Raw genomic sequence first — 21,867 nt, forward strand, 5'->3', positions numbered from 1 at the left:
GGGGCATTCCAACCCCCTAGTGGAAGGCGTTATCACCCTAAGCTGAAAAGGGCAAAGATGGAAACAGTTGCCAGATATGGAGAGAAGGAGACCTATGAAGAGGCTGTCTGAAGGAGCTGTGACCTTCAGTCAAGGGACACAGTGGCCGAGGGTCCCAACAGGAGAGCTGAGGGAATAAATACCCAGATCCACTCTGCTGCCTTCCTCCCATCTCCTGCCAGTGTCTCTCATTGGTCAAACCAATCAGAAGCCAGCAGGCAGGAGAGCCCTTTGATGCCGTCCACATAGGTGGCAGAGCAGCGTGGGGAAGGCTGGAGGAAGGAAGAGGAGGCTGAAGACTAGGGATCGCATCCCTGTCTCCATGACTACAGGCTTCTGAATTGTGCCATTGGAAGGAAGAGAAGGGCCCTCTCCCTCCCCTTTTCCTCTTCCCACTGGTAGGAGGGAATATGTTAGGAGCGAAACAGCTCTTTTATTTTTTATTTTATTTTATTTATTTATTTTTAACAGCTCTTTTAGACACAAAGTAGAAGCTACATGTTAAGGGTGCCAAGCAACTAGACAGAGTCTGAATCCCAGACAAGATGGAACCACCATGGCCAACTGTACGCTGTTGCGCTGTTCCATGAGAGAAGATTAAACGTTCATTTTTTTCAAGCCAGTTATTTTGGCGTTTTTTTTTTCTGTGGTACGCGGGCCTCTCACTGTTGTGGCCTCTCCCGTTGCGGAGCACAGGCTCCGGGCGCGCAGGCTCAGCGGCCATAGCTCACGGGCCCAGCCGCTCCGCGGCATGGGGGATCTTCCCGGACCGGGGCACGAACCCGTGTCCCCTGCATCGGCAGGCGGACTCTCAACCACTGCGCCACCAGGGAAGCCCTCTTTTGGCTTTCATTACTGCAGCTGGACTAATATCCTGACCAATATAAGAGTTAAATCAGGCATTTGCTCAGATTTTGGAACTATTTTAGGCTAAGCTTTTTAAAACAAGCAAAAGTGACTAGAAAATTATAGTCTCTGCTCAAAAATACTGGTAAGGAATCTGCTCTCCAGGGAGATTTAACATAATACAATAGGGAGCACTGTTTGGTGGAAAAAAAATGTTTTAACATCTAAAATTCCTCAGGAATTGAGACTTTCAGTGAGCCAAGTTCATTTGTCACTGACCCAACCACTCTAAGCTCATTGGGGAACTGCAAGGCAGAGCTGCTGGCTTCCTAGTTGCTACCAAACAAATCCTGAGGTGAACTCTGATTGGACCAATTTGTACCACATGCCCATGCCTGAACCAGTCGTGGTGGCCACTGATTGGCTGGTGCTAAGTCTCAATGCTCTTTGTTGAGAGGAGCGTCACAGGAACCTCCTGGACAGAGAACTTGCAGAAGGGGTGATGCCAATGGAAACGCAGGGTGCGTGGCACAGAAGAGAACGCAGTAGATGCAGAAGGGCCCCCAATTAGGAAACATCCTTCATATTCACCACTATGAAAAGAAAGAAAATGTAGAAAATAACATAAAGTGTCATGGGGGTGGGGGGTTGGTTGCTGTGGGATTTCCAATCAGCCACTCTGCAAAATTTTTTTTGGCAGATGAAAGTATTCAGCCAGACTAACTTCGCTGACAACATTCAGCATGTGTACTATTCCCAGAAAAGTAACTAAATAAATAGGAGAAAGAGGCGCCCCCCGCTGGATACCCAAGGGGCATTTCCAAAGCTATCAACAGAGCATTGTCTATGTTTCAGTAACGTTGTGAAAGACAACAAAGGAATTCATGTGAAATACAGGGGGCGATTATGTACCAAAGGGTGGGGTGTGAGGCTTGTTAATGCCACAGGAAAGATGAGGTCCTTCCACTCAGTGAACAGGAGTCATCTCCTTCAGCTCCGGACGGAATTATTACAGGAGTGCTGCATAACTGGACAATAGTGTGTTCCACCCTGTTCTTTGGGGGAGGTTTAAGGCAAGACTGCATTTGGATCTAATTGATATCTTCGTTTGGAAACCTCCCATAGCAGAGCTTGTATTGTACTTTGGGTTTCCCCAGAGGCAGATCCTGAGACAAAGATTCAAGGACAGGTAATTTATCTGGAAGACAAAAGACACATCAGTAGGGAAGAGGAGAGTGAGGAAGGGAAGGGAGAGCAGCCAAAATGAAGCAAGTTATCAAGACAGTTACTACCACAGGCAACTGGAGCTTCACCTCCCCGCCCCCCGCCCCCAGTATAAAACATGTGTCTCAGAGTTATTCTACCTGAGGGACCAGGGAGCTGGGGTATTTATACACCACCTCCTTCCATGCACAGGTTGATGGCTGCTGGGCAGAGGGGAGAGAGAATTAATTCTCCAGCACTTCTAGCCTGCTCAACTCCAACAGCCAGGGAAAAAACAAACTCATGCAAAAAGATGAAGATGCTAGCAGCTAGAAGTTGGGCAGATGAAGTCCGGCAAATGATAAAATCTGAGGCTCACAAACAGCAACTGCTACTCCCTAGGTGCAAGTAGTTTATTTGGGAAACAACCTCAGGAAGAATAATGAGGAAGTGGGAAATGAGACGGGGAAGGGAGGACCAGAATAAAGGGTGTGTCCGTGCGTTGTTCACCTTTATGGGCAACCAGGGCTCAATCTCAGTGAGGACCTCTGGAAGATGATGTAGAGTACACTGTAGTGTCCTGTGAGGGGGCGAGGAAGCTGGGACGTTTATCCACCATGCCCATCTCTCAATGGTGGAAGGTGCTGCCTGGGGCTATCAACTCCCAGGCACTTCCCTTGTGACCTGCTGTGTACACGCTGAACACACGGGCCCTGGGCAGTGATGCAGATGCCATAGGTGTGTACAGAACTGTCCACCAAGCTTCAGGCAATCCTCCAGGGTGGGCTGAAGAGGATGACCGTGGGCACCAACACTGGCCTGGAAACTCAAGAGAAGGAGGAAACAGAGAAGAAGGTAAAAAACCAACATTTACAAAGTGCAGGGCACTGACATCCATTAGCACATTTCATCTTGTTTTATAATTCCCATTTTACGGTTGAGGGAACGTGACTTGCTGTTGGTAATGTGGCAGTTAAGTGGCAGTGCTAGAAATCCAGCTCACATTTACCCTACAAAGACAATGTTTCTCTCCCTCTCTCTCTCTCTCTCTCTCTCTCATACATTCCTTTCTTCCCAAATGATGTTTAGAAAGTCATCAAGACTGAAGTCAAGAGAAGCCTCCTGGTGTCCTCAAATTTTAAAGATGCTTTTTATGAAAGATAGTTTTCACTTGCACTTTTCATTCATTCAACATATTTATTAAGCAGCTACTACATGGTGAGAACAAAACATACACAATCCTTGCCCTTTAGGGTTTATATCACAGGAGGGAAAAGAGACATTAAACAGCTAAATACACATATGGGAAGCAACGGAAGTATGGATCTTAGAGTGGGGAAGTGATGGGGAAGGGAAGGCCACTGACAAAGGGAAATTACTTGATCACAGCTGTGATGCAGTTTCTCAACCTCAGCCCGATTGCACAGGATTGTTTTGTTGTTGGGGACTGTCCTATGCATCATAGGTTGCTTAACCTTATAGAACTGGATCCTAAATAGGGTAAATCTTACTGTAGATAGATTGTCTTAATAAAAAAAGTTAAAAAATAAAATTATTTCAGAAGACTCTACAATAGGACTATCAGTTGGACGTTTGCAGGGAAATCAAGCTTCGTGAGCACTGTAAAGCAGATCTTGACTCCAGCGGGGACTGTGTGAGAGGGAGTGAGAATCCAGGGCCGTTCGGACCAACTCACGTGTAAGCAACTGGGAGATCTTTATGGGAATGCAGATGTTTGGTGTTGGATGTGAGGAATGACTGTTTTCCGTCGATTAAGAAAAAAAAAGTTTGTTCCAAACAGATCAATGCAAAAGCCGTCTGGGGGAACACTACTGGACTTCATACCGGTCCGTGTGAGCTTAGCCCATGGATGGACCAACCTTGCTGAAAGAGGGGGAAACTCCGCTGAGCAGAAAAGAATCTTGTTTGCATAAACTCTTGGCTATCTTCAGATTATAGACAGCTTCAGGGCCCATTTCAGAGCTTCTTTAGATGTCATTAAAACTTCATCTCTGGGGCTTCCCTGGTGGCGCAGTGGCTAAGAATCCGCCTGCCAATGCAGGGCACACGGGTTCGAGCCCTGGTCTGGGAAGATCCCACATGCCGCAGAGCAACTAAGCCCGCATGCCACAACTACTGAGCCTGCTCTCTAGAGCCCATGCTCTGCAACAAGAGAAGCCACCGCAATGAGAAGACTGTGCACCTCAGCGAAGAGTAGCCCCCGCTCTCCGCAACTAGAGGAAGCCTGCGCACAGCAACGAAGACCCAATGCAGCCAAAAATAAATAAAATAAAATAAATAAATAAATAAGAAAACATTTAAAAAACAAAACAAAACATCTCAGAAGCAGGAGATTGACATAGCAGTTAAGATTTAAGCAACTTCAAAATTACATCTGATCCATCTAAACCCCAAAGTGAACTGGGATTTCATCTTTTTAAATGAGACACTTCAGTGCCAATAACAACAAAAACCAATGAGTCAATGGCCCATGCAATTTCAAAACTGTGGTTTTCATCTTATGGCTGGTGAGGACTTCCAGAGAAGTCACAATGTTAATACAGGAACAAACAATGAAAAAAAAGATGACAAAGGCTTAGACCAATGTCTGTATGTTTACACAAGTCCAAATAAATCCTATACTAGCGGTGTTTGTAAGTATACCCATAAGTGGCAGGGCCAGCATATGTCCCTGGCTCTGCCCGGGGCAGCTCTGTGGCCTGAGGAAGTCCCTTGGTCCCCCTGAGCAACAGCTTCCTCATTTCTAAAACGCAGATGGCACCAGGACCTGCCTCATAGGGTTGTTGTGAGATATTAAATAAGATACTGTGTGTTAAATGCTAAATAACATGGTGTATTAGTTTCCTACGGCTAGTGTAGCAAATTATCACAAGCTTAGTGGCTTAGAGCAACACAAAGTTATTATCTTATAGTTCTGAGGTCAGAAGTCCAAAGAAATGGGCCTGGTGGAGCTAAAAGCCAGGTGTGGGCAGAGCTGCATTCCTTGTAGGAGCTCCAGGGAGAATTTGTTTGCTTGCTTTTCCCAGCTTCTAGAGGGATGCCAAATTCCTTGGATTGTGGCACATCCTCCACCTTCAAAGAAAACAGCATGGCCTCTTCTTTTTTTTTTTTTTTTTTTCTTTTGCGGTACGCGGGCCTCTCACTGCTGTGGCCTCTCCCGTTGCGGAGCACAGGCTCCGGACGCGCAGGCTCAGCGGCCGTGGCTCACGGGCCCAGCCGCTCCGCAGCATGTGGGATCCTCCCAGACCGGGGCACGAACCTGTGTCCCCTGCATCGGCAGGCAGACTCTCAACCACTGCACCACCAGGGAAGCCCCAGTATGGCCTCTTCTGCTCACTCTCTCGGATGCTGATTCCTTACATCACCTTCTCTGACTTTGACCCACCTGCCTCCCTTTTATAAGGACCCTTGTGGTTACATTGAGCCCATTGAGATAACCCAGGATAGTCTCCCCATCTCAAGATCCTTAACCTAATCACACCTGCAAAGTCCCTCTTGCCACATAAAGTAACACATTTACAAGTTCAGGGGATTAAGGCATAGACATCTTTGGGGGGACCGTTATTCTGTCTACTATAAGTGGCTGTTAATAGCATTGTTAGTATAGTTTTCTGGTTGCAAAAACTCTATGGCAATGTAGAATAACGATGATGACATATTGGAAAAAGGAAAAAAGGATGCTCTCAAACTGCTGTATGAAAATCTTCCGTAGGAAAGAAGGCTGGGAGAGTACACACTAAGATGCTTACAGTCATTGTGATTGGAGTTACATCGGTGTAACTAGGGGTGGTGTTTCTTTTCGCCATTTTTGGCGACACTTCTATATGACTTTTATAATAAAGTATTTTAATGAAAATGTTAGTAAATGAAAATTGAAATATCTTTATTATATATGCACATTATTTTTATATATTGTTCTGGCTATCAATTGATGCATGACAAACAACCTCCAAATGTAGTGGCTTAAAAACAACAGTTTATTATTCTTACTCACATGTTCTGTGGGTTGACTGGACTCAGATAAGCGGTTCTCACTTGGTTTCTCTCGTGCCGTTGCAAGCAGATGGCTACTGGGGTTGATGTCCTCTTGACTTGGGCTGGACATCCAAGATGGCATCTCAGTGCCCTCCCACTGGAGCAGCCTAGACTCCTTCCGTGGTGGCTCAGGGCTACATGTGGCAGGAAGCCCAGAACTAGCCCAGCATCACTTTCACCATGTTCTACTAGTCAAAACAGGCACAAGGTCTCAGCCAGATCAGATTCAAGGGTGTGGAAGAGTAGACGCCATACCTTGAGGGAAAGAATGAATGACCACCATCTTTGAAGTCAAGTTAACGTATGTCATACTCTTCCTCTCCCCACTCCCCCCCCATATCATCCCAGGACGTTGCATGCTTTTCCCCTCCCCTATTTCATTCTGGGATGTCTCCCTCTTCTCCTTTGAGGGGAGTGTCACTGCAAAAGCACATCACAGTTTTGTGGGTTTCCAGTTAAGACATGAAACTTGTCCCCTCCAGCAGCATCAAGAGCTTAAGCTTCTCTGAGACGTTGAGGTGGGCTTTTTTGTTTTGTTCTGCTTGTTTAACATCCCTTCCCACTTCCTGTGCCAGGATCTTCCTGTGGGGGGACTACTGGTCAACCACGGTGCCTTACACTCAATTAGCCTAGGAGTGGGCAAGTGAACCAGGCCAAGCCAAACAAACCCTCTCTGAAATGTGAATCTCCAACAGGGTAACAGATTCTGAAAAAAGAGTTTGCAGTGGGCACTGTAGGTGACTCCCCACCAACTATTACACCCCAAGCGCAGGGAGGGCCTGATTAGTCTAAGCCAGGGTTTTTCAACCTCTGTACTGTTGATGTTTCAGAACAGATAATTTTCTGTAGTGTGTGAAGCAGGGAGGCGTCATCCTGGGCATTGTAGGATATTTAGCTGCATCTCTAATTTCTACCCATGAGATGCCACTAACACCACCAAATGTCTGCCAACATTGCCAAATGTCCTCCAAATGGGGGCCAGAATCACACCCTATGCCTCTTGCTGAGGACTGGTTCAGGGGTGAACAGGCCAAGCCAGTTTAGCCAGTGAGATACCAGGATAGATTTCCTGGGGACTTCTGGCAGCAACACTTCCTCACTCTTAAGAGAGAGCCAGGGAAAACCACTTTCTCTCTTTCTTCCCTACTGGAAGTTAACAATTTTATAGCCTGCTTACTACTGGCCGCCACTTTGCAGCCACAGAGGGAACCCGCTTTCAGTTGAAGCCAACAGGTGGATAGTAGAGGGAAGAGAGAGAAAACCTGTGTTCTCAATTACATTCTTGAACCCCTTAGTCAACCAACTTCAGAGTTGCCCAACTTACCAACTCCATTACTGCTTAAGCCAGTTTGAGTCGTTGTTCTCTATTACTTGCAGCCAAAGTGTCCTTAGTGACAGGTCATCAGAGCTGAAGAAGACACTTGCCAGTTTATGCAACCAAGACCCCCCCCCCCAGGGCATCCTGTTCTCAAGCCTTTTCAAACTTGCTTCTGGCATTTCTTTCTCCATGTCTATAAAGTGCCTTACATCCTTCTCACAAACTCCTCTCCTGTTCTTGCGGGCCAATTTCTTGATTTGCAGTGAGAGAATTCTGGTTCAGGGGGGAACAGGCCAATAGAATAGAATTCTGTTACCTCAGTTGACTAATTTCAGCCCCATAAAAACCAACATTCCCAGCCACCATACCACTACCACGGGGCTACCTTAGAACCTGTTTGCTGAGTATCACTGACCCACCTGGTATTTCACAAAGTGCTGCTTATGAGACCCGCAAGAAAGACTGAGCCTCATGTGAACAGGTCGATAAGAAAATCAATACAGAAAACATTCCAGTAAGTTCTAAAGACAGCACCACATGGATGGGGTGGTCATGCCAAGGGCAGCCCAGTGGGGTCACCCCAGTACATCCTGAGGACTGCTGGATCTAGCAGGAGATGAGAAGTAGGCAAAAGGGCAAAGAGAAGGGCAGGATTCCCTGCTTAGAGAGGCCCTGGCTCCACCACCAAGTCTCTCTGTGACCCCAAAGAAGCTGCTTCTCCCTCCAAGCCTCAGCTGCCTCATCTATCAAATGGGCATGATCTGTACTAACTTCTCAGGGTTGATGTGTGCTTTACCTGAGACGCACACCTAACTGGTTTAGGGATACGTCTCTAACTAGAAATCATTTTATTTTTATAATAACTACTACCAAATATCCTCTGTTGAAACCTCCCTTTTCCCTCTGGGTAATAATAAAAATACGAGAGTAGAGGTAGTATTCACGGTAGCGGCAGCAGTGGAGTGAGAAGCAGGCTCCCAAGAGAGCCCCCCACCACGGGCCAGGCGCTGCTCTTGCAGGCACCAATGCACCGAGTCCTCACAACGACCTCGTGAAGTAGGAACCTGTGTCAGCCCCACGTTACAGAAACAGAGAAACAAGAAGTTCGGTCATTTGTCCAAAGTCATGCAGCTCTTAAGGGGTGGGCTTCCTCAACCCACCTCTCTCCAATTCCATAATTTCTCAGGCTCTTTTAGTTACCAAAACCATCTCCTTTCAGTCCTTAAAACTCAAAACTCCTCAAATTAAAATGTCAGTCTCAACCAGTGAGCTGCAGCTAGACCCAACACAGATGAATCTCATAGCCGTGATGTTGACCGAAAGAAGGCAGGCATGAAAGGGCAGACCCTGTGTGATTCCATTTATGCAAAGTTCAAAATCGGGCAAAACTCACCCAGGGTGTTAGGAGTCAGAATGCTGGCAGCCCTTGAGGAGGGGATGGGACCGAAAGGGGCACAAGGTGGCTCTCCGGGGGGCTGGGAGAGTTCTGCATCTTGATCCGGGTGCTGGCTACATCAGCATGTTCAATTGGTGGACATTCTTTAAGCTGTGTACTTATGACATATATATATATTTTTTTCTGTATATGTATTATATTTTAGTAAAAATTTACTTGAAAAAACTTCAATCTAGAATTTGATTCAAAGTTCTTCTACAGAGCTTGCCTGGTGGCGCAGTGGTTGAGAGTCCGCCTGCCGATGCAGGGGACACGGGTTCGTGCCCCGGTCCGGGAAGATCCCACATGCCGCGGAGCGGCTGGGCCCGTGAGCCATGGCCGCTGAGCCTGCGCGTCCGGAGCCTGTGCTCTACAACCGGAGAGGCCACAACAGTGAGAGGCCCGCGTACCGCAAAAAAAAAAAAAAAAAAAAAGTTCTTCTACACCTTCCCCCCTTCCAACACCCAGTTCAAGCAAGACTTATGGCTCTAGGGGCTTGGAAGTGGGGGGCGGAGGGGGCTGGGTAGGAGTGGGAGTAGGGTGCCTTTCCACTAAAATGGCTTCACAGGGACCCCTGAAGAGAAGTGGCTGTCCCCAACTGCTAGATGACCTCCGAATTTAGACTCAGAAGGCCCCTTCATCATTTTATTGTGTATGTCCAATGCCGGGTGCAAAAGCATATGCAGCGGGGGTGGGGCCCTAGAGGGAGACCCAGTATATCTGAAATCTCGAGGACTAGAAGTGGGGATGCGCTGCTCTTTTAAAGAGGCCAGAAGTTTGTGGAGTCATACTTGGTTGAAGAAGACATTTCTATTTGTGGCCTTTTAGTTAGACAGAAGGAAAAGCCCAAGTCTACCGTCTGAGACAGTTTCTCCAGAAGCCAATGCTGAGGCAAGGCTTCGAATGCAAGCAAGTGATTTGAGAGGAGGTCTTGGGGGGCACTGGTCCAGGAGTGGGGGAAGGAGGCAGGGACAGGAAGGGGCAGGTTGCCACCAAGGGCAAGTGGGACTCTGCCCCACTGGAGACTTCTGAGAGCCCGTGGAGAACATGCCCCTGTGTTGTCCGCCCTGAGGAGCAAGGAGTTGAGCTGCTTACCCACAAGCTCCCACTTGTCCTTGGTCGAGGGCTGTTTCTAAAGGCACGAGCTCCTGGCCAGACCCTGAGGGACGCTGAGCCCACTCCAGTGGCCGGAGAAAGCTTTCTGCCAGAAAGCTGCGGTGTGAACACCGAGGGCTGAGGGGATGTGCAGGCCATCAGCATGATGGGGGAACACCTGTCCCCAGACTGTTCGTTCTGTGGGGAAAAGGAACTCTGATCTGCTTCAGTCTGAGTGTTACTTAGAGCCAAAAGCATTCCCATCTGATACGGGAAGAGCAAGGGAAGCTGGAGAGTGGACTGAAGTGAAAATTTAGAACAAGAAGAGACAAGTGGGAAGCAGAGTTTGAGGAAAAGGTATTCAGATTTCTCAGAAAGTGTTGCGGAGCCGAGGGGACTGGGTTTCCTACGGCATCATGAGATGGGAATTAGATCACACTGAGTGTTTATTAAATGGGGGCGGGGTATGACCCTGTCTGGAGGGCGAAGAACCTGGAAACATTTAAGTGTGAGAAAGAGATAATGAGACCTGGAGTGAGAGAGAGAGAGAGAGAGAGAGAGAGAGAGAGAGAGAGAGAGAGAGAGATGAGAGGGGCTGAGGGAAAGGGGAAGATGGAGATAGAGGTGAAGAGACAGAGACAAACCAAAGAACTGTGGAAATCCGCATACCAAAATGTTGTCACCACCGTAAGTGGTGAGACTAAAACACTGTTTCCTCTCTTTCATATGTGCTTTTCAAGATTTCTTCATTAAACATTACTTTTGAGATTAGAAAAAGAATTGAGAAAAAAAAGGTCCCACCTCCAGGGCTAGAATTTACACGTCTTGGTGGAGAGAATGCCCACCTTGAATCCTTTCTCTCTTTAGTTCTTCCATGCTTCTGGAATTTGATTTAAATACAAACAGTTTCTTCTCTCCCTTCTTCCTTCTTCCTGTTTTTTTTTTTTTTTTTTTGGAGACAATCTGGGTCAGAGTCAACTCATTGCTGAACCAGAGCTAAGGCTGACAGTGGGTGGATTAAAGGAAATTTAAGGAGAGAAGGATTAGACACTGCTTTGGAATTGAGAATTGGATTAAATTCTTCTTCTTCCTGGCTCTACCTCTGCAAGAACTGTCTTGTCCTAGAGTAGTATAGGAGAGGAGGGGGGAGGGAAATTGTCTGTTTAGGGAGGTGATAAAATTGGGTTTAGATGATTCATTCTTTCATATATTCATTCAACAAGCATTCAGGGAGAACCTTCCCTTGCCCAGCCCTGAGCTACCCTAGGGATATACCAAGATGAATACTACCCAGTCCATGCCTGAGAGGAGCTCCCGGTCAGCTGAGAGAGACGCACATCCGGACTGATAAGACCAATACAAGAGGATCAATCCATGCCCAAATAGAGTTTTGTACAAAGGCTGAAGTTCTGCTTTCACCCCACCCAGATACAGATCTTGGTTCTGAAATGAAGAAGTAAGAAGGGACAAGGGAGATTCTTATTTAGAAGAAAAGTGGTGACAAGTTGATGCAGGTGGTTTCCAAAAGATCTTGACTTCCAGAGCAACCAGGGCTCAGCGGAAGGAATGAGGCTAAACTTGAGACCCATAGGGCTGAAGGAAGGTAGAAACAGAAGGCAAAGACAGTGTAGCGGTTAGCATGCTTTTGGCTGCAAGTAATAAAAAAGCCAACCCAAAGTGGCTTCAACAATACAACTAAAAAGCTTATGACCTTTACAAAGAAGTTCAGAGCTAGATGGTTCCAGAGACAGTTCAGTAACTCAGTGACATTGCCAAGGGCTCGGGGGCTCTCTCTCTGTGCTCCTCCAGCCTTAGCGTGTTGAGGAAGAGGCAAAATTCCTTCCACGTGTCTCTTACAAGAGGGAGAAACCTTTCCCAGAAGCTCCTGGGCAGACTGCCTCACATCCCATTAGCTGGGATTGAGTAATATGTCCATGCTCAAACTGCAAAGGTGGCTTGGAAAAGGAATAGCTCACTTTTTCAGCCTCTGTTATAATGGGTGGGCTCTGTCAACCAAGAGGAAGGGGGGAGGGGATGATGCATAGATAGGCAACCAAAAGTATCTGCCTCAGAAGGGAATTAACATTCTCTGGGCACTGTTTCTAACCCCAGCTGTCCCCAAAATTTCCAGCTTCCCCTTTAATATCTAACTAACAATCAGACCCCATGACTCTAACAAGACCAAACTTTTATCAGGTTCTTTCTGCAGGATATTACTCAGAATCTCTGGGGGATGTTCACATGTCCCATGGACCATCCCTGTGGCTGCCTGGCAACCACAGTGAGCTGTCTCTCCCAGGACTTCTACTGCCCTTGTCTGCCTTCTCTTAACTGCCTGCATCAAGATGCTGCTCCTCTCTCCAACGCCATCTTAATCTGGAGGCGGTACACAGCCCTCTTCCTTATCAGCCCCCTAAAACATGTCTGGCTTAATTATAGAATATAGATTCAATTACTGTAACTCCCATGAACAGTGGCTTAAACAAAGCAGAAGTTTATTTTTAACAATAAGAATGATGTCTGTAAGCAACCAGGATGACTAGACATGTGCATATCAGCTGAAAATCAGCCCCCTTTATGTCTCTCTCATGGAACGGTCTGTGTGTGATCAGGGGTGATGGGGCAGGCTCCATCTGTCTTGCTCTCTTCCATCCCTTGTATGTTGCCCTTGTCTGCACAGTCCAAGTTGGAACCCACTATATCTACGTTCTAGGCAGCGGGATGGAGTAAAAAGCAAAAGAAAGAACTTTTCCTGTCCCTCTGCCCAGCACCCCCTGGGCCTTTGAGGGCATGATTTAGAGGTGGACCACATCACTTCTACCCACATCCTATTGGCCAGCATGTAGTCACATGGCATAGTTAGCTTCAAGGGAACCTGGGAAATGTAGTCTTTAGCTGGGCAGCCATGGCCCAGGTACAATCCTATTTCTATGAAAGAAGAGGAGAATTGATATTGGGGACAATTAGTATCTGGGTAATACCAAGCCTAAGATGAGCTTGCAGCAGGGAACAACATTTTATTGAAGACTTGAGGATAACAGGTGGGAATTACAATGCAGAAAAGGAAAACACAAAATGAAATTGAAAGCAGATAGTTTCTAGAGGCTATGTACCTGCGTCCTGCTTTCCCTCATGCCGGTCTCCGTCCTCCTTTCTCTCCAGCCAGTTGTGGGAGCCAGTCTACCTCCCACGGAGGGGGGCCTCCTGACCCTCTGTCTAGAATTTAGAGCCTTTCTCTTCCTCGCCTACCCTAGATATGGGCAGTGGGAATATCCAGGTCCTCCGCTGTGTGCTTCCCCATGGCCCAGGTGAGGACAGCTTGAGAGCTGTGAGAACATTCCCACATGTCAGGGTCCCTCTGCTTAAGTGTGGGTCCTCTCCATAGGCCTCCCTCCAGGACAGGAAAGGAAAAGTACAGGCCAGCCCCTCCCTCTCTGCATGGTCAGTTTTCAAATGGAAGACCATTTCCATCTTCAAATACAAAAACTACCAGAGCAAATATTTGATCCAAAAGACACACCTCTCTCCCAAGGACTCCAGGAACACTTTTATCTAAATGAAAGCTTAGAAGTTAATTCCTTTTCTCTAAAGGGGCTGCCATATTGCTACAGAGCCACTCAACTCATAGACATTATGCCAACACTGCTGGTGACAATGGACAAATTACATAACCCCTCTGCTTCCTCATCTGTCAAATAAGGTTAATAACAGACCCTTTCACAGGGTTCTTGGGAAGATCTAGAGGGATGAAGGTAAAGCGCTAGCTTAGCACAGAGCTTGGCCCATAGTTAACACCCAATCCATGTAGCAATTATTATTACTAAACAATAATAAACAACTCAACATGGGGAATATGTATCTGAATAATGTCACTACTTTAAGACTTCCCCCAATAGTAGTTGTTCCTCCCAGAATAAAGGGGGGAAACCATTTCCATCTTCAAAGACAGAAACTGTTCCTAACCCACTTCAAGAATTTGAAAATCTAGACTCACTTTCAGGACTGGCTACAAATTTGCAAGGCCCAGTGTAAAATGAATATGCAGGGTCCCTGATTCCAAAATTATTAAGGATTTCAACATGGTGACTGCAGAGCATTAAACCAAGTGCAGGGCCCTTCTGAGCCCAGGCCCTGTGTAGCTGCACAGATTACAGACACACCCACGAAGCTGGACCTGCTCACCTCCACCGGCATGACAGAAATTAGAGATGTAAAACAGGAGGTTGCAACATATACTATGAAAACATCTGTAGGCAGATCATAGCCTGCTTTTTCTACTTAGCAACCTACACAACTGTAATAACAACAGCCTCATTTATGGAGTCCTTGCCCTGAACTAGAGACAAGGCTCAGACACCATCTCGTCCGACCATCACATCCCTGTCTTAATGTAAAAGATGGAAAACTGGCAATCAGAGGGTAAGTAACCTGTCCAAGGGCACAGAAGCCCAAGTCCGCCAGATTGCAGAACCTATGCCCAGAATCACTGTGTGTGACGCCAAGGTGTCCCCCTACCCCCTAAACTGGAGGGTGGAGGAAGCAGTGGCCTCTGGAAACCCTCCTTTGCTGAAAGCACGGGGCCAGGTCTAGTTTCCATCCTTGGGTCAGACTTGCCTGCTTGAAGTTTCCCTGCTTCAACCACCCCCTGTCTCTGACCCACCTTTCTCAGAACGCACGTGATTCCCCCTAGTTCCCCCTGAACTCCTCCCACACCTGGGCACTCACTCTTGGAGGAGAGGGAGCTCCAGATTAGATTTTTGTATTTATTCTTGTTTTTATTTATTTATTTATTTATTTATTTTTTGCGGTACGCGAGCCTGTCACTGTTGTGGTCTCTCCTGTTGCAGAGCACAGGCTCCGGACGCGCAGGCTCAGCGGCCATTGCTCACGGGCCCAGCCGCTCCGTGGCATGTGGGATCCCCCGGACCAGGGCATGAACCCGTGTCCCCTGCATCGGCAGGCAGACTCTCAGTCACTGCGCCACCAGGGAAGCCCCTTGTTTTTATTTTTAATGGCTTAGAATAAAGTCTGAAATATTTTCTGGGAGTGGAGGGGTGGGAGAGTCTTCACAAGGATGGGGAAGGGCCCAGTGAGGATGTGAGTGAGAGGCTTCTGGGCTGCTAACCTTCCTGTGAGTTCTCACAGTGCAGAACTCACATATATTCATAGAATTTCAGAACTAGAAGCAGCATCTAGAGCTAAACTGCTTTCAAATACTGGCTCCACCATTTCTTAGCTGTGTGACCACAAGCAAGCTGAGAAACTCTCTATGCCTCAGTTCAAATGGGGGATAATAATAGTAGTAGCTTCACCATGTTGTTGTGATAATTATTACCACTATTATTATGTCTTCATTGTTATTATTTGTTTAGAGTTCATGGGAATTCTTGGAGAGACTGTGTAGCGTCACGGCTGAGAGCACAGACGCTGAAACCAGACTGCCTATTATCTAAATCCTACTTCCATACTTAGAGCTGTGCGACCTTGGTTAAGAATTTGACCTCTCTGGGCCTCAGTTTCTTTATTTGCCAATATTTCCCTTGGACAAAGTGATTGGCTTAGAGATGGCATGTGAGATTGCCAACAAACACATGAAAGAATGCTCAACATCACTAATCATTAGAGAAATGCAAATCAAAACTACAATGAGATATCATCTCACACCAGTCAGAATGGCCATCATCAAAAAATCTAGAAACAATAAATGCTGGAGAGGGTGTGGAGAAAAGGGAACCCTCTTACACTTTGGTGGGAATGTAAATTGATACAGCCACTGTGGAGAACAGTATGGAGGTTCCTTAAAAAACTACAAATAGAACTACCATATGACCCAGCAATCCCACTACTGGGCATATACCCTGAGAAAACCATAATTCAAAAAGAGTTATGTACCAAAATGTTCATTGCAGCTCTATTTACAATAGCCCAGGGATGGAAACAACCTAAGTGTCCATCATCAGATGAATGGATAAAGAAGATGTGGCACATATATACAATGGAATATTACTCAGCCATAAAAAGAAACGAATTGAGCTATTTGTAATGAGGTGGATGGACCTAGAGTCTGTCATACAGAGTGAAGTAAGTCAGAAAGAGAGAGACAAATACCGTATGCTAACACATATATATGGAATTTAAGAAAAAAAAATGTCATGAAAAACCTAGGAGTGAAACAGGAATAAAGACACAGACCTACTAGAGAATGGACTTGAGGCTATGGGGAGGGGGAAGGGTAAACTGTGACAAAGCGAGAGAGAGGCATGGACATATATACACTACCAAACGTAAGGTAGATAGCTAGTGGGAAGCAGCCGCATAGCACAGGGAGATCAGCTCGGTGCTTTGTGACCGCCTGGAGGGGTGGGATAGGGAGGGTGGGAGGGAGGGAGACGCAAGCCGGAAGAGATATGGGAACATATGTATATATATAACTGATTCATTTTGTTGTGAAGCTGAAACTAACATACCATTGTAAAGCAATTATACTCCAATAAAGATGTTAAAATGAAAAAAAAAAAAAGAGATGGCATGTGAGACTCAATTGGACCAATGAACTTCAAGCTTCAAGGCCAGGACTTGTGCTGGGACCACAGGGAAAAGAAGCACTTTTTCCATCAGGGTTGCTGAATTGGCAGGATGTGATCCTGGAGCTGCCACGGCCATCCTGGTTACCTGGGGAGGAGAGTAAAGCTAACACAGAGGAAGCACTAAGAGAGCAGGAGTGAGAGAGTCACGATGACATTGTCTGAGCCCTTGGATGCAGCTGTCCCTGAAGCAAACCACTCTTGGACTTCCCAGTTTCATGAGCCAGTGAATTCCCTATTTTGTGAAAGCTGCTTTCAGTTGGGTTTTTCTCACTGGAAAGCATTCAGGCTGACACTAGGAGGTTAAGCAACTTGCCCAAAGCCTGAAACCTGGTAAGTAGCAGACCAGGGTTAGAAGTTTCTAACCTGCTGCACCCAGACCAGCATTCCGTATTTGGGTGTTCATTGATTTCACCTCTTTACCCATTTTCTCATCTGCAAAATGGGACAACACCAGGCTTGCAGGACTTCTGGGAAACATAAAGTGAGAGGTCACACCTAGCGCTGTCTGTGGCTGGAGGCTGAAGCTCTGTGCATCCAGTTTCCAGTGCTGTGGGCCTGGGTTTTGCCCCTAGTCAGTTATTCCATCCCAGGGATGTCTTTGGCTGACCCCAAATCAGCCAACCAGTCAAGGCGCCCAAACTTCTTTAGGAGAGCAGCTGTGAATCTCAGAGGGAAGGGCCACTTCCTTTCCTGGCTATGTGTCCTCACTGGTAGACAGAGTGAGCTGGATGACTCTGAGGACCCTGGAGGTCTGAGTCTAAGAGGTAGAAAAAAGCCCTGTCATCTTGATTTCTGGAATCTTCCAAGGACTTGTGGCCCATCTGGGAATGACCTGTAGCTCAAGGAAGACGGCATTGAACCAAATCGACTTAATCTCTTTTCTTCATGAAGTTTACATTTAGTGGTAGAGATGGATGATAACACCTAAAACAAACACAGGACATAATACTACATGGTAACAGTAGGGAGAAAATATGTCCTCAAATGCCTGATAAGTTCTAAGAAGGAAAAAGGATATAGATTCATGGAACTGTTTATTAGGGGGCATCAGAAGGGGCCTCTCCGAGGAAGTGACATCTCATCAGAGACTACTTTGGTCTGTCTCTGAATTCCAAGCTCTTAACACTGGTCTACCTCCCAGAAAAAACACCAGGCCGGATTTTTACCAGGAAGCTTGCTGACACTGCTAAGTTAGGAGTCAATGATCCATTGGAGCCTTGGTAAACAGCCATCCTTCTCTACTGACAACTCTTTAGGACATTTTAAAAAGTTTAATGGGTCATTGATTTGCTCCATTAGCTAAATCTGTGAAGGAAAGGCCCAAGAAACCACCTGAGACCATTCCTCAGGCAGGCCTGCCAAGAAAAGGTTTTAGCTATCATGACACATGGCCATTTGTTTATTTTCTAACCAGTCATCACTAAAAGATTCCCAATCACCACCATCACAGCTCTGGGGGATACCAAGGCTTGGCTGGTTCTAGGCCAGGACATGGCAGAGAACTGGTAGAGCGTGACAGATGAAAGCCAAGCCTTAGAAAGCCACGGAAGATTCCAGCACCTCAGGTCCCTCCTCCCAACGCAATATCAGGGGCTTGGGACACAGACAAGAAGTCGAGGTCCCTACCCTCCTGGAACACTATAGTGGGGGGCAGGAAAAGGAAACAAGCCAACAAATAAAGAGAGAGATTTTAGAGATGAGCACTGTGATGCAAATATTGGCTTAGAGATGGCATGACCTTGCAAGATGACCTTGCAAAAAACAAGGTCACCGGTAGAAAGTGACTGGGGGCTATTTTAGAGACCGTGGTCAGAGACCTATCTGCAGAGGTAACAGTTGACCTGAGACTTGAAGGGTGACAAGATCTGCAGGAAGAGTGGTCCAGGCAGCAGGAACAGTTGGTGCAAAGGTCCTGAGGTAGAAACTCATTCAATGAATTAGAGGATTGGTCTAGAGTACAAGAAAAGGAGAAAGGTTGGGGAGGTGGGCCAGGGTTAGGACTTATTTGGGTTTCACTCTAAGAAGGATGGGAAACTATTGGAGGGTTTTACCTACAAGAGTTTCATGATCCAAAAATTAAAAGCTCTCTCTGGCTGCTGCTATGTGAAGAACGGATATAATAGTGATTAGCTGATACCTGAAATTAGGGGTTTCATTCAGGACCAATATTGTGACAAAGTTTCACCCTCTGCCACTGTGGTAGGTTGAGTGGGGGACATATCTCAAAAAAGATATGTCCAAGTCCTAACCCACAGAACCTGGAATATAACTTTATTCAGAAAAAGGGTCTTTGCAGATGTAATTAATTTAAGGATCTCAAAATGAGATCATCTTGGATTACCTGGCAATGCAAAATCCTCCTGGATTAGAGTGGGTCCTAGATCCAATGACAGGTATTCTTGAAAGAGTGAGGCTGAGGGAGATTAGACAGCTGGAAGAGGAGACAGAGGAGAAAAACCACATAAAGACGGACACAGACTGCATTTATGCTGCCGCAAGCTGAGGAACAATTGAAGTCACCAGGAACTGGAAGAGGCAAGGAAGGATTCTCCCCTAGAGACTTCAGAGGGAGTGTGGCCCTGTCAACACATTGACTTCAGACGTCTGGCCTCCAGAACTGTTCAAAAATATATTTCTGTTGCTTGAAGCCACCACATTTGTGGTAATTTGTTACGGCCACCCTAGGTAACTAACGCATCCACTAAACACACATGGACTCTGCACGCACACACTCACCTCCACTCCTTCATCAAGATCCTGTGCATAGCACTGGCCCCACTCAAAGGCCGCTCCAGTCACTGGGTGGTACTCCCTGCAGGCATGAGGGCCACTTGGGCTCCAGATGGGCATTTGATTTATTTACTTACTTAGGTCAGCCCACAGTGAGAAGAATGAACCAGCCTTGTTCTGTCCCCCCCCTCCCCGCAACAAGGAGCTCTGAGTTCTGTGAGTTCCAGATAAACTAGCACTCAAAGAAACAAGGGCAGGAAGAGTACACGAACCTGGAGAGTCACTTAAATGGCTAAGACTTATATTAGGCAGCTTCCAAGTGTAGGGTTCCCAAAGTTTTCACCCGAAGGGGCATCTTTTGTTAATTTCCCCCTCCATGGAATTCTCAGTTTCTAAAGACATTGTCTATCAAACCAATTGCATTTATTCAACAAGGATTTACCTCCCATTTGCTATTATTTGAAGGTATATAATAACGGGGGCTCATATTTATTGATCCACTCACTAGACTAAAAGCATTATACATACTCTTTCAATCTTCACACCACCCTATGAGGTGGGTACTTTCATTATCTTCATTTTACAAAGGAGGGAACAGAGGCAGAGAGGGGTTAGGTAATTTGCCCAAGGTTGCACAGCTAGTATTTAGTAGAGCCGGAATTTGGACTCAGGCAGCCTGTCTCCAAAGTGAGCACTCCCCTGAAGACTGATTAGAATCCTGGCTTCCATACCAATGTGCAAAGGTACTCTGGACAAGTGATTTTGCCTCTCTGTGCCTCAGTTTCCTCATCTATAAAATGGGAATAATAAAAGTGCCTATATTGTAGGGTTGATGTAGAGATTAAATGAGAAAATGTACTTGGAATGCCAGGTACAGTGCCTGCCACAAGCACTCAAGGAATAAGCTGGAATTCAACACCGCTGCTCTGGGTAGGCTTGAGATGGGAAGAGTGAACAGAGATGATTCTGTCCTCTAGGGTCTCTGACCCCATGGAGTTCACTATCTTCATATAATGTGCCCAACCCAAAAGTGAATGGCTTAAAGTACAACCTGCAGGAAAACCACCTGACCAGCCCTTCTCATGTGTGCTTCAAGGACCACAGGTATAGAATTAGCTGGGGTTGCTGATAAAAAATACAGATTCCTGTATCCGAATCCTTTGGAAGTGGGCCCAGAAATCTGCCACTATTCAACACTAATGCACCACGGAATTTGTGCTCCACTGAGTCCATTCTGAGCAGGACTTCCTTGCTATTTGGGGAAATATTAAAAATCATTCCAAGACCCCAATCCATTCATTTCTGCAGTGCCCAGGATAGGAGACTCCAAACGCAAAGTACATTCAGAGAGTAGTGGGCCTTCCCCAGCAGCCTGGTAAATTATGAAGCTCTAAGTTTCACGAAAAAAGGGCGGACATCTGGCCAGAGGCCGGAGCCTGGAAGGGGAGCATGTAATCCCCCCCGCCCCCCTTGGAGCACTGAGGCCTGGGCCCTGGCGCTGCAAGAAAGATGCATGACTGCTTCAAGGTCACTCTGTGATTCAACGGACCGCGTCGATGCTTGAATTCAAGATCGGTGGCAGCCGGGCAAACCCACGCGCCGTGGGCGGGGCTCCCGGGGTCGCCTAGGCAACGGGCGCGCGCCACGCCCAAGCCCGTAGACCAGGATGGGAGGGGAGGAGGGAGGGCACGCTGCAAGATGTCTTCCCCCAGCACCTCCCCCGGCTCCGCCCCGCGGAACTGCTAGCCGAAATTCCTGAGCGCTGATTGGTCCTTCCGCTTGAGGGGTGGAGCCCGCGGCAGCGCGGTGCGTACTTCCGGCTGCCGGGTTGACATGAAGAAGCAGCGGCGGCTAGGGCGGCGGTAGCGGCGAGAGTCGCGGCTTGCAGCGGGACTAAGTGCGGAGAGCGCGACGCGGCCTAGAGCGGCAGACGGCACAGTGGGCCGAGGAGGAGGCGCAGCAGCCCCCCTGGCCCGCCATGGAGATGGAAAAGGAGTTCGAGCAGATCGACAAGGCTGGGAGCTGGGCGGCCATTTACCAGGTGCGGGAGCGCCCCCAGAGCGCGGCAGGCCCTTCGCTTAGGCCTAGCGAACCTTCCCCTCAGACCCCCAGGTCCCGCTCTCCCTCTGGGTCCCGCCCTCCGCCTGGGCCCTGCTCCGTGAGGATTCGATCCGACGGCGGCAGAGGCCAGCCGCCTCTCTCTTTGTCCCCCGGGTGGGCCTGCGTCTCTCCCCGGCCTCGCAGTCCCCTTTGATCCCCCACCTACCTCATATCCTCCAGCCCGGGTGACCTCTCAAGCCTGGAAGCCGCCAGTCTCTGCCCTCAGCGCGAAGCCTCGCACCCCGACCCCGCCCCCCTGCCTGTCCACTCTTTGTCCCTTGGGGTGGATAGAACACCCCCACTACTTCCTTTCTAGACTGGACCACCTCAGGCTGTCTTCCTTTGTCTCCCCGGGGGAAAGGGTTACTCCCCCCTCCCTCCTTTACATTTCCTTTCTCCTGGTCTCTGTGCGTCGAGTCCCAAGGATGACAGTCCCTTCCCCCTTCCTGTTCATTCAT

General features: G+C 47.5%; 1 protein-coding gene and 1 long non-coding RNA gene across 7 annotated transcripts in view; one reads left to right on the forward strand and one right to left on the reverse strand.

The window, feature by feature from the left end:
- Positions 1-316: 316 nt before the first annotated feature.
- Positions 317-21,840, reverse strand: LOC109551301 (uncharacterized). 2 transcript variants are annotated; one of them, XR_012326396.1, is made up of 3 exons: positions 21,576-21,840; positions 6,104-6,399; positions 317-2,907 (listed from the first exon to the last, which is right to left on the reverse strand). It is a non-coding gene; the product is annotated as an uncharacterized lncRNA (long non-coding RNA). The 2 variants fall into 2 exon arrangements; XR_002178026.3 differs by lacking the exon at positions 21,576-21,840 and adding an exon at positions 7,469-7,580.
- The window catches only part of PTPN1 (protein tyrosine phosphatase non-receptor type 1), a 67,033-nt gene continuing 66,283 nt past the window's right edge, over positions 21,118-21,867 (forward strand). For 3 of the 5 annotated variants that reach the window (XM_019943841.3, XM_019943842.3, XM_019943843.3), the window contains exon 1: positions 21,118-21,350. In XM_019943841.3, coding sequence (XP_019799400.1) covers positions 21,288-21,350 — 63 coding nt within the window. In that variant the 5' untranslated portion in view covers positions 21,118-21,287. The remainder of the gene's footprint in view (positions 21,351-21,867) is intronic. The other 2 variants (XM_019943844.3, XM_004317178.4) reach the window with 1 other exon arrangement.

This window comes from Tursiops truncatus, chromosome 15 (assembly GCF_011762595.2).
Source record: "Tursiops truncatus isolate mTurTru1 chromosome 15, mTurTru1.mat.Y, whole genome shotgun sequence".
NCBI classification, from domain to species: Eukaryota; Metazoa; Chordata; class Mammalia; order Artiodactyla; family Delphinidae; genus Tursiops; species Tursiops truncatus.